The sequence below is a fragment of the Brachycentrus maculatus genome, unplaced genomic scaffold (genome assembly GCF_059751285.1).
Source record: "Brachycentrus maculatus isolate JH-2025_06_01 unplaced genomic scaffold, ASM5975128v1 h1tg000089l, whole genome shotgun sequence".
NCBI classification, from domain to species: domain Eukaryota; kingdom Metazoa; phylum Arthropoda; class Insecta; order Trichoptera; family Brachycentridae; genus Brachycentrus; species Brachycentrus maculatus.
The window spans coordinates 1,259,736-1,273,553 of record NW_028280843.1 but is presented as its reverse complement, the minus strand read 5'-3'; the positions used below and the strand labels follow the sequence as shown (position 1 = coordinate 1,273,553).

At 31.1% G+C, this 13,818-nt stretch overlaps 1 protein-coding gene across 6 annotated transcripts in view; it reads left to right on the top strand.

Moving 5' to 3' along the window:
• nAChRalpha6 (nicotinic acetylcholine receptor alpha6) overlaps positions 1–13,818 on the top strand; it is a 249,650-nt gene that overhangs the window by 230,424 nt on the left and 5,408 nt on the right. For all 6 annotated transcript variants that reach the window (XM_088257907.1, XM_088257904.1, XM_088257906.1 and 3 more), the window contains one exon: positions 206–438. In XM_088257907.1, coding sequence (XP_088114033.1) covers positions 206–438 — 233 coding nt within the window. The remainder of the gene's footprint in view (positions 1–205; positions 439–13,818) is intronic.

Genomic DNA, 13,818 nt, shown 5'->3' with positions numbered 1-13,818 from the left:
TTATCCAATATTACCCTGGACTGGTACCTGAAGCGGAGGGCTGATCACCTTTCCTTCGTGTGTCAACGATCAAGATAACACCGCGTTTATATGATGCAGTGCCCTATGCACCATTGGGGTGCGGATAAGGGTTCGAATGAAAACATGGCATCCACAAGGGGGAAGAAATATGTACGTGAATCTCATTTTTTCTGAACGGTTCCAGATAAAGTCAGTATTCCTGCAATGGCTTCCATGGCTCCTGGGCATGTCCAGGCCGGGGAAGAAGATCACCAGGAAGACTATCATGATGAGCAACAGGATGAAGGAACTGGAGCTGAAGGAGAGATCGTCTAAATCCTTGCTGGCCAATGTGCTGGATATAGACGATGACTTCAGGCATGGAGGGGCTGGAGGAGGGCCCAACAGTGCTGCCTCGACGGGGAATCTTGGTCCGGGGTAAGGCTTTTTAATGATATCCTAAAATAATTACCTTAAATCTATAAGCTATTATATAAATAAATAAGTTAAATCGATATATTATCAAGTATGCTAAGCCTATGATTTTTTGGAATTTGTACTGAATATTATAAATACGCTCTACACGCAATTTTAATCGTAAAATAAAACAATATTTTACTTTTACTTATTTATTTCATTTCTTGAATGTTTTTCGCAGATACTTTGGCAAATTTTATAAACTTATAATTAATTACATTCCCTTACCAAAAACTAATAAATATAATTAAGTATGAGTATTTTAATGTTTTCGATGTTTTAAAATTTAATAAACCCTGCTGATGACAAGGTTCTTGTTAAAACCGGTAGGTTAAAGTGTACTAACAATATAAAAGTGATTAAAACAATGTTGTTTAATTTTATAAAGTGTATTTATTTCAAATTGAATTCAACGGTTAGGGTGTTATTATGAACATTTAATAATTTTCTTACAATTATTATTTACTACTGAAATATGCCAAAAATAATAATATCTATAGTAATATAATAGTATCTACAAAAATAATAATATAATAGTATCTATGAAATATTTTGGTTAAAATATCATTCCGGGGTAATATAATATCATTCTTTTTTTCTTTTATTTTTTATCAGATTTTTTGAAAATCGAATTGATTTTTCCTGCTGCCGTGGTTTTGACCACGGAGGAAAATCTAATATAATGTATTTTTATTTTAAATATACCAAATGATTGATAACTATCATTTAATGTTGGTTAAATCTGTTATTTTGTTAAACTTAAAAAAAATTTCACAGTAAATGATTAAAAAAAACTTTCTTAGCATTACTTTGTAAACTGTAAAGAAAATAAGTTTGAGGAAAGAAAGGTTTATTGTTGTGTTTAGAAATACGTTGGCGCACATACAAATGGGTTTATATTAAACATGAGAACGTAAGAGTCAGATCGAGAGAAGGAAAAAAATTGATGGGTCATGAATCGTTTTCAAGAGTTTTCTCCATTTGTAAAATTAAAAACGATCCAGGTATAAAAATGAAATGTCAAAATTTATTTTCTACAACTCGATTTTTTGTATTTCTCTGCTAAGGCAACACAAGTTTGTGTGAAGTAACTGGAGAAAGAATTCTTTAAATTATTAATTCTTTCTTCCTCTTTTTCTCTCTCAACTTTACAAAAGTTAACCAGTTTCAATGAATAGAAGATAAAAATTGCCACTTTTAGTGGAGGTTATTGAACTGTCAAGGTAAAATATTTTGTTACAAATAGATAAAAACTTTTATTATAAATATATATTTATATATTAGGCCGTTCGTCATTATAAGTTAAAGAAAAAAAACTCTGTAAGGTGAAATTCAATTTGGACGTTATTTGAAAGAATTTAAAAGAATCTTTTCACATAAAACTTTACCAACCTGTCCTTGGACCTATATAAAAACCTTCTTGACCGTTAAATTGAAGGAGCATGTCTTTCTATTCATCAAAATAAATCCAATAGAATCAATTTTGCTGTACAAAAAAAACGTAAAAGGTAAAATGTTACAATTAAAAACATTTACTATCGTATTAAATGTGCACGAAAAATAACCACCTTTTTTGAGAGTCCGTCTTGGTGGAAAAAAAGGAAAATAACATATGTTAAACGTATGTTACATATAAAGTGACGGTATAATTTTCTATGACAAACTGAAATTTATGGAATAACTAGGACTTCATTATTATTTTTATTATTGTCATCTGGTAATACCAGTAGACATTATTGACTTGTATTCCTATATCTCGAGTACTTTGTTTTGTCTCCGATTTTTTTAATCTGTCAGGATCAAAGCGGTGGCTTTCACTATCACTTTTTGAGAACCACACCCAAAATAAGTTATTTAAATATCCCTTATTTTTTAGTATCTTAGAAGTATATTATTCATATACTTATTTACGACATATCATTCATATTTTTATCTTCTAACCACTATCAAAAGCAATGGCGCATAGGACACTGCATCGTATTAATACAGTGTTATCATGAGCGTTTTTTACACAAATACAAGGTGATTAAATATTTATTTTAGATATTAGTCTAGGGTAAATTTAAATTAATGTTTGAGGGAAAAAATAACAATATTTATTTTGAGCCCCTCCTACGAATCGAACCCGGGACCTGCAGCACGATAGTTGAACGCTAAACATTACACTACGGAGGTGGACCTTGATAACTTTATAAATTCTCATACTTATCAAATACATATAAATTGCTTTTTTTTTATCTAGAAACACGTTTCAGCCATAGCATAAATAATCTTATCGCCATAATTTTTGGCATTCCGAATTTCAGCACTCATTTTTCGAAAGTAAAGACTTGATTTATGTATTAGGAATTCCGTGGGTATCCACCAGGAAATTTGGTTTTTGATGAGGGCCCGATAAAAATTAGGACCCTCATAATTGGAAAGTGTCGCCGTCGACGCGCCGCCAGTTCTAAATCCCTACAAATGTTATTTATGCCTTATCTGTGTAAACATACAAAAACAACCTTTACGGAGGGAAAGATAAATATTGCTTTTCCCACATTTTTCACGTGCAAATGAAAGTCGTCGTCGAAAACCGAATTCAACATTATTTCAACACGTTTTGTGCGTCGAACACGGCTCCCGTGTCTATACAAATATTGCAGCTAAGCATTGAAAACGGGAGTCTGTTGAATAAAGATGCGGATTCATAGCCGGTTTTATGTTTTTTTAAAAGAACATTTTTGTATTTCTGTGCTTCGAACACGGCTCCCGTGTTCATATAAATATTGCAGCCAAGCGTTGAATACGGCAGTCAATTGAATAAAGATGAGGATTCGTAGACGGTCTAATGTTTTTTTTTGAAAACACGAAGAAAAAGACTAATTAATGATGTTTTAATAGAAAGTTAAGTTTGATTTTGAACGATAGAATAGGTTTTCAAAAATTCGAGAATTTTCACATTATTTTATACGCAGTAAACGTGTTAATCCCAGAGATATGTTTATATAAACACGTAAGCGCTCGTTAGTTTAAAATTTTAAATCGCGTAAAATTATTCACCGAGCCCTTTGAAATTTTAACAAAGGATGCACTTGAAAACGCGCGTGTTTTTTTATTTATACCTATGATAAGTAAAAACATTTTTTAAACAGTTTTTAACGCAATGGCAGCGCCATCTGTTAAAGAAAAAAACAGTAACACTCGTAGTAATAAAAATTGCTCATGGCGGAAAACGTGCTTGGATAACTCCTATCACTGAGCAGTTTCAGTGTTTTTCAATGCCTCACAAACATTGTGATATAAAACATGTTACAAATATGTGATTTGCATTTTTTTATTTTTCATTTAACTAGACTGAGCCATAGCAATGCATAGTCGAGTAAAGCTTGTTCTTTAATTTAAATTTTCCATTCATGCGCCGTACTAACTTTTAGGGTGTTTGGCTACCATGCTGGAGGTACCGGGTTCGATTCCTAGAGGGTCAAAATTAATGAATTAGTTAATTACCCGATAAATTCATTAATTTATTAATAATTACTACTCGGTTAATTAGTTCATTTATAATTTGATATCTTTGAAAATTTACAGAGGTAGATTAGTTTTTTAAAGTAATTGTATTTGGATTACTATGAAGTACTTAGATTTAATATGCAGTAAAACGCAAGGATGAAAGCTTTTTCGACTGTGTAGGGTTAGACATTTACGTATAAATATGTGTAACGATGAGTGGATATTAAAGTAAAATGTTTGGAACTAATTACATTAACAGTTGTTTCATTAGCTTCATGACCCTTGTTTTGTTGTAAAACATGAACATAAAAAATAAATTCATGTTCCAGTATGTTTGTTTTGTATAAAAGCCATGTTTACTCAAAGTTTTTAAAGCTTGCGCACTGTTCCGACATTTTAAATGCGATGCTAATTATATTTTGTATTAATTTTTGATGCTTTTTTAACATTAAACGAATCTAATTTAAAGGGACCTACATAATGCGTACGATAATATTATATTAATGTTTCAGTTTACCTACTACAGAATCGTTACCCAAAAAACTATCCAGAGTTATCATATCTCTGGATAAGTGGTATAATTTATTATTAGATTAAAACTAATATTTTTAGCTTTTTCCACTTTTTTATTTGACCAGCGACCGGGTTTCGTCGTTACCGACATCATCAGACTGGTGAGAGGCTATACAAATTGTTATGTTATATATAACAATTTGTATAGCCTCTCACCAGTCTGATGATGTCGGTAACGACGAAACCCGGTCGCTGGTCAAATAAAAAAGTGGAAAAGCTAAAAATATTGGTTTTAATCTAATAATAAATTAAAAATGCAATTCCATCACGAAGTGTCAGTGGATAATATAAATCTATTAAATAAGTGGTATAAGTAACATATTTAAGGAAAAAAATGTGAATTTGTCGAATGAACTAATCGATCATTAAAAACATATTACGTACATATATGTACGAGTATGTTACTAACGTAAATCGATGTAACTAGAGAAATTTTAAAAAAGATCACTGTTAAGCATTTTTGTGGGTTAAGCCATAGTTTTTTTAGTGAGTTAAATCGATCCATTATTTTCAATTAATGGAATTGTGTAGTTTTTTTGTCTTAGTTTGAAAAAAATGGATTTTTTAGATACATACATATATTTAAACCGTGATCCCAAAAATTGACAAAATGGATATTATAAAAAAGTAGAATTATAATAATTAAGTGTAGAACGAAGTGTGAAAATGAAATAATATTAGGATCGAAAAAAGAGATTTGTAAATCAAAATGTTTGAGGTGTCTCAGCTTAGAATGAAACAAACGAGTATAAAGCTTTTATACCAAATGAGATGGGTATTCCAAGGCCTACGACCTGTCATTTGGCTGGCTCAAGTGATCACTATATACACTTGTGTGACGTTCACCATTCTGCCCATTATATTTAACATCCACATCATTTTTTTTTAATTTCTGGTGGATTCCTTTTATACATAAGGTCTTATTATAAAGATTCATGTATTTATTTAAGAAGTATGACTGATAGTGGCGTCATCAGTTGAGAAAGTCCTTCCAGGGCTTATTCTGTGACGCTGAGACTTTTATCTTCTTTCGTTTATAAATGATAGATGTTTCATCTCAAGTTGAGACACACAGGTGTCGAATATATAATTTTGATAAATCCTCCATAAGGTGAATGAATATTTAATTTTGAAACAAAATTGGCTTCAGATTTTTAAAATATATTGTTAAAAAAAGATAAAAGGATTTTATCGTCATTAAATATAAGTTAATCTGTGTTGTACAATAACGTTTCTCGTTTTCCACCAATTTAATTACAACACTACCGCCCCATGCCTTCAGCCAAACGAGGGAAACATAATTGTGACAGGAGTTTAGCTTCCCAGCTATAATGTGGTCCATTTAGAATTTAGACAACGGAAACTTAGGAACACATAAATACAAAATATCTTCACCAACATTAAATGTAACTTCTTGTTACAGTAAACAATTCATATCTAAGTACGATCGTCTCGGTTCTCCTCCATATTGACCTTACCCCTACCCTATTGGGTGAAAATACCTGCACTGGATTGATGTGGAGTTGTCTTTATCTTTTTGTAAAAAGAGGTTTTACAATCTGTTTTCGTTGATAATATAAGGCCTAATTAATATGATTTGGTTTATTTATTATATAAAGCCACAGATATTTCAAAGACAGGGTGGTATGGCGTTCTATTCTCTCTGCCTACCCCTGAGGGGAAGCTGCGTGATGGTTAGTTAGTAGCTACAGAAATCGAAACAGTATTTTTAAAACAGGTTTTGTAACTAAAAATATTTTTATTTTAAAAATGTTATATTTGACTTATAAATTTCTTAAACAATAATATTGAATAACTGAATATTGACTTAAATATGTAAAAGATATTTAGTGGTAAAGTTAAGATTCTCCATTTAAAGCTTTTCTCAGATTCTCACGAAAAATTAACCATTATGTATTTTGTGTGTAAAAAGTACTGAATTTTTACCTCTGTTTTAAAGTTATTTAAAAAACATTTTAAAACACATCCATTATTTTGAAATGAATCGTATAATATTTACAACATTTTGCTTAACTCATTTTTACGAATCGCTAAAAAATTCGGTGTCCTTGTACACAGTACAGGTAAATATAATAATTTGATAAAAACTCTTCGTATTCATACAAACTTACTTCAGGTAGATCTCATAATAAATGTTTGAATATATCGCCCACTCCTTTCAAGAACGTCATAAATCAAAAATTGTCAATTTTCAGTTGTGCATGTTTTCGGAATGTCCAGAAAATGTTCTATATACCAGCAAAAGAGGCATATTTTTAGCTTAATATTTACCCGCTACAGGGCACAAAATGTTGTTTTTGCATTTTAAATAAAAAGTATTGTTTAATTATTTTTTTAAATAAACTAAATATGTTTCAAATGGAGAAAAAACCTTTAGGTTTTACCTAAAAAGATCTGTTGCACAGTAAAAAGTTTAATGAGTGGCTTGATATTTATTTTTAATACATTGCGTTATATTTTTAAACTTTAAAAACGTTCTCCTGAAAAATCAAGTTTTTTGAGTTATGACGTTCTTGAAAGGAGTGAGCGATATGTCAAAGACGAAATCTGTAGATACTTGTAAGTTCGTAACACTAATCACCATAAAGTCTACTCCACGCCCTCAAATTATTCATAATAATGAACTTGCCTATGCCTTAACTAGTTACTTGACGTTACACGAACAAAGTTAACTTAACAATGAAGGTGTAAATTTTAACAACGTGTTACCAAATATCATTCGCATTGAATTAAACAATGGTAACTTTGCTAATGAGCTGGTGTACACGCAATGTTACCACGTTACTTCATATTATAATATATGATTTAATAATTAACAAGGGGAAAATACATAAATTTATCGTTTTAATCTCATAAGAACTTTATAATTCCGTATCGTAATTGTAAATCTAGTATTCATATGTTTAAACATGTCAATTATAACTTATAACCCTTATCCGCACCCAATGGTGCATAGGGCACTGCATCGAATTGACGCAGTGTTATCTTGATCATTACTTACATGAAGGCAAGGTGATCAATCTTGCGCTTAAGGAACCAGTCCAGGGTAATATTAAATAAATATTACAGTGTAAAATCACTAATATTTATTTTCACCCCCCCCCCTGGGAATCGAACCCGGGACCTCCAGCACGGTAGCTAAACACGCTGACCATTACACCACGCAGGTGGACGAAATTATTACAGCAATTATTACAGCATATATAATAATCAACCATCGTAATATTGAAAACTTGGATATTTTTGAGGATAAATGTTTAATCATGGTATTTTAACTCTTACCAATTTTCTCATAACTGTACAAGTGTGTAAATTACTTCGATTGCTAAATACTCCACATTTAAAGCTCAAAGATCGATAAACCGCGACTAAATTTTCGTTAAATCCAGATTTTAGCACTGCAATTCAGACGATGAACATATTCGCCTTTGAAATGTAGCATTTTTTTGTGCGTTGATATTTACGTAATCTACTAGAACAGAAACATTAGCTTGGTATGTCCCCATTAATATGTTCATATGTATAAATGAGGCATTTGAAAAAATTGTTGTTATCTTTTTAATATTATTTTTTGACATCTCATCAAAGATGAAGAAGAATATAGAAGTCTGGGGATTTACGGGGCTGACGACCGTCATAGCCTGGTTTAAGTGATCACTTTACACACGTGTAACATTCACCAATTCTACCCATTATTGACAACCACACTACTCAAATTCTTGGAAGTTCTAAATATATATATTCGGTCGTCAGCCCCGTAAATGCCCAGACTTCCATATTCTTCTTCATCTTTGATGAGATGTCAAAAAATAATATGAAAATAACGCCTGTAATTGGAGATAATCCAGATTTTGTGAACAAGTATTTGGACACACTCAAAACGTTGTATCTTTTTTAATATTTATTTTAACGAACGAACCGTAGACTTTTATGAAATGTTTTTTTCTAAAAAATAAAAAACTTTCTTGTGGATTGTGTTGCGAAAGGTTACTTCATAAACGAGATAATAAAATTTTCTCTATAATGTTAATATGCTGGCAATAGAGCCAACATACAAACTGATTTTACAAAGATCTTCAAAGATATTCCGCGTGGAATTTTCCACTTGAAAAAACGAAGTGTTCAAAATTAAATTAAATTGTTTATCCACGCATGCCAATTTATTTTTCAAACAAGACTTGGCAGAAGTAGGTACGTAAATTCCGAGAACAAAAGAGTATGTTAATTTCATACTGAACAATGAAGGACGCCCCTTACTGGACTTTGAATAATAAATTTGGAATAATTTATTATTTGCGTGGAGAATAATACTATTCGGTTCCCTGCGTTGATCTTTAACCGCGAAAATGTTTGTCTTTTTGATAAATTGTTTGGATTTATGACAAATTGTTTAGATTTAAACTTGTGAACTTGGAGTGAAAGTAAATAAAATATTGAAACGTAATTTATTGACATTTCCACCGAATACAAATCTCTTGGTTTTTCAAGTGAAAAATTTGTTATCGATGTTGTATTAAGTTTTGAGCGTATCTCGAAACATTATCATAATATTGTTTTTAACGATAAATTTTATTTAATGGCGATTCGAGCTTGAAATGAGTATAAATAAAGTTAGTTTGGTATCATAATTTGATGGATGGAGCCGAGGAATAAGTTAGACAACATTTATTGGAATTGTTGGTGAACTTGCCGATGTTTTATAAAGTTTGGGTAATTTGATTACTAGAAGGAACGGTAATACGGTTCCTGTGATTAATTGGTATAAAAGGGATTCAAAAGAGCCAGTACAGGCAATTTTATTTGGATAGTAATGCGATTTGAGGAGAATTCCGCTTATAGAGCATCAAATCAAAATTTCCCTTCGATTGCATCTAATGAATCAATAAAAAAAACTTGGTGATTAATGAATGGGTAATCCAAATTATTCGAAATATTTTCCGAGCGATGGCAATTTTGTACAAATTTTATTTACGTTGTGGAGACCTTTTCCTACTAGTCAATAAAAACTAACTCTCTGATTATCGGTTTGCTTCAATAAAATTGTATTATTTATTACTCAGCTATGGTCCATTTAATAATTTTATGTCAGATAAACAATTTTTGATGTTTGTTTAAAGATCGAGATAACTCGATTTTCAATACATTTTAGTTACATTAATCAACTCATTAATCTTTAGATTTAAAATGTGTAACCCTGAAACGGCATGTGTAACCTTGTGTAAAAATCAGCATTTTACCCATGAGTGATAACACAAATTGTTATGTTTCCATCTCAATAGACTTATTATTCATCTGTGCGAAGATAGCATTAAAAATCCTGACTAGAATAACTCCTAAAAAGTCACAGGATTTTAGAAAAAAAACTTGAATATTATTATTTTTCTTCTTCTGAATCTTAAGCACTGCAAGTAATGAATGGAGCACTGCATCGTACAGAAGCAGTATTATCTTGATCATTAAATACATGAAGGAAAGGTGATCACCTCATTACCACACAGCTTCTGTGAAGGGTAGATGTGAAGAAGAAAAATAGATCAGTAATACCCATATCAATTGATCTTTGTATTTCATTGAAAATAAATATTTGTTGAATCGAGAATAAATATTTTCATATACTCAATTACGCCATTGCGTCGCCTATCAGATCATCAGATTATTACACTCATTCGATATGAATTGAAGGATGAAAACCCGTAAAAGAAAATGATAATTTCTGTTGAGAATATTCACAATTTCAATGAAAATTCATCAAAGACGAAAGTAATTTCATGTGAACTTTGAATGCCGTTATGTATTGTCTGTGTTTTTAAGTGTGATGTAATCGAGCATGTTTCCTTTTATCTATCCACTTATTCGTCGAGCAAAGAAAGCGAAATGTCTTAAAAATGACATTTATATATCTTCCTCGCAGAATACTACAATTTTATACTTTGAAACTTTTCTCGTTTCCTTCTGTAGATGAAAAGACCGCGTTCTCTTGGGATGGTCAGAACGGTTACATGTTGGAGTCATGCTGGTACCGTGTTCGCTGGTTAACTAGTTTGTAAACAACCACTAAGTGTTCGCAATGAACCTCGATTCAAAAATCTAAGTTTTGAGAAATCATTATCCTCCGTTTTATAAGATAATTGTGAAAAATAGGGGACAGATTTGAATAAACCGGTTAAATTTATTTTTTTGATGATTTAAAGTAATGTATAGATATAAAAGGCAAAATAGAAGGGTCGATGAGGTGTAGGGAGAAGTCAGATCTCCTGGATTCAGAATATACGAGATTGGACGGGGATCAGGACCGTCGAGGCGCTGTTTAGAGCTGCCCAAGATAAGGACAATTAATCTCAACCGATAGTTGACGTCAGGGAGACCTGACATGACACGCACAGAAAGATAAAAATAATGTATGGAGTTGGCATAAGAAGAATGAAAGTGGACCGAACGTGATGAAAATGCGATCATTCAGATGAATATACGGCAAAACGATGGATATTAGATTTTCAAATAGTTAAATAAGGAAATAATGCAAAGCTGAGAATCATTATCGATACAATTAAGAAAGGTGTGTTGAGACGTTTCAGACGTGTGGAACGGTTAAGTGGGGAACGAATGCTGAAACAAATATTTGAGGGAAATCTAGTCGGAAATAAAAGCAGAGAAAAGCCGAGGAAAACGTGGCATACTTAAGCATTTCAAGTTCTTGAAAGTGGTCATCTCAGAGGCCAGAATAAGCTGCTAAAAAGAAGAATAAATCAGCTGCTTTGTATGAGAATATGCGTGAATGTGTAAGAGGCAAAGAATTTTTGCAAACAGAATGTGGTGTGGCGTTCTATTCTTTTTGCTTACCCCTGCGGTGAAGCGATATGATGAGTAGTTAGTTAGTAATATTTGATTGAAACATAGCCCTATCTAAGGTAAAGTCGTAAATCAAACTAAACGAAATCTATACATAAGATTTTTTTAAATTTTTTACATTAGATTTGGTATGATTGACACATTTACATTTAAAAAATTGTGGTTTATGGCAGAAAATATTTTTTACAACTAACGCCTTTGAACTATTTATTTTTTAATTTCTCAAAAGTTTTAATTAAGATTAATGAATAGATATTGTAACATAGCTAAAACTTTACTTGAAAAAAAAAACTTTGTTAAGATATTTAAACTTCCATTAATAAAAAAAATACTAATTAAGTATTTATTATGTTTATGTTGTAACTTTCTACTGAAGAATTATTATTCAAAAGCTCCATAAATTCACTTAGCGTCGTTGATATCTGCGAGTAATTTCGGGAAAGTTTGACGGGCGCGTAAACTTTACGCTCATAAATAAAAATAAACTTAATAACAAGATTAAAAATTGATGGATTTCACATAAACGGAACGGTTCATTCTCCTCCTAAAATATTTGAATTTAAAATGAATGATTGAATGTAATATGAAAGATGTGAGTGCATTGTTTCTTCTTTTGCATGATTTACATACTTAAGTTAATTTTCGTCGGTATTTATGTACCATGTACCTACTGTGTTTGCTCCCTTGAGGTAGTATTTTAAGAAAATGGGGCTATATACATTATCCTGTTATTATTATAACTTCAACATAGTTATTTAAGACTTTTTACAAATAAAGCAACTAATCAACTTTTTTTTTAACCAAGTCATAATAAAAATAAATCTTCGTAAATACTTCGTAATTAATTTCCTTCATGTGTAAACGATCAAGATTACACTGCATTTATATGATGCAATGCCCTCTGCATCATCAGGTGTGGATAAGGGTTTTGAAATTGAACATTATTTGTATAATTTTTCATATATTAACCGTAGTGACATTGTTTAAAAACTCACCTCTCGCAAAATTGCCATTGAAAAAATATGGTGGCAAAAAAATGTGTAACGGTATACGAATATTTTATTTTCCTTCAAATATTAGAATAATTATATACTTTCATATGTTGGTTGGATGAGAACTAATGGTTGTGAAAATCTCAGGAGGGTACTTGTTCTTTATTATTACATGACACATTTTTGAATACACGCTTGATTGACATCAAACTTTAGATAATATAACTAGCATAACAACGAGTTGATGCAAGTAGAGGTAAACATAAAACTTTTAGAACCACGAAGACTCCTTAAAAATCGAGCTTTCCATTCGCCGTCAGCACAAAATGGGGCCAACTGGTAGCCAAGATAAACAACAGTCAGACCAGAAGTTAAATTCACATTAGCATACTTTCCGTTTTGTTCCTTTTGGCATCCTGTTACCACGAAGACCTAAATGTTCTTTGTAATTATAAAGTATTTTACAGAGGAAATGAAAGTTAGGACAAATGAACTTTTGTATTTGAACTTTTATTTAATTTACGAACGTTTTATTTTCTGCAGATCTCGCTTATCTAAATGAATTGTATTATAACTACGTTATGCATATCGCTCACTCCTTTCAAGAACGTCATAAATCAAAAAACATGAATTTTCAGGAGAACGTTTTTAAAGTTTAAAAATATAATACAATGGATTAAAAATAAATATCAAGCTTCTTATTGAACTTTTTAGTGCGCAACAAATCTTTTTAGGTTAAACCTGAAGGTTTTTTCTCCATTTGAAAAATATTTAGTAAATTTAAAAAAATAATTAAACAATACCTTTTCTTCAAAATGCAAAAACAACACTTTCTGCCATGTAGAGGGTAAATATTAAGTTAAAAATATGCCGCTTTTGCTGGGATATAGTACATTATCTAGGTATTCCGAAAACATGGACAACTGAGAATTGACGATTTTTGATTTATGACGTTCTTGAAAGGAGTGAGCGATATATCATTAAAAAAATGTTTGAGAACGATGTAGGGATTTTTCTACGCATTTTTTCAGTGTACGAGTATATACAATATAATCTTTTTATGAGATAATTTCATTGGGTTTCTGCCTTAAGGCAAGTAAACTAGTTTATGAATTTTCCGATATATTGGTTTATAATACAGGGTCTTGTTTTGCTAATGGTGAAATTCAATCGCGGAGCTTTTAGGTGATTAGCAAACATTATACCTTTATCTCAGATAGGATGTTTCAAGGACGAAAATTTTAATTAAATGAGAGATGATTGGTAACATTATACGGAATAATAAAATGTACACAAACATTTGGGAAATTAAAAATATATATGATTATCCAGCTACATCGAGGAAACAAAAAAGAGGGTGAGAAAACAAATTGTTCAGATTATACCATATATGGGTATCGACATATATTGCGAT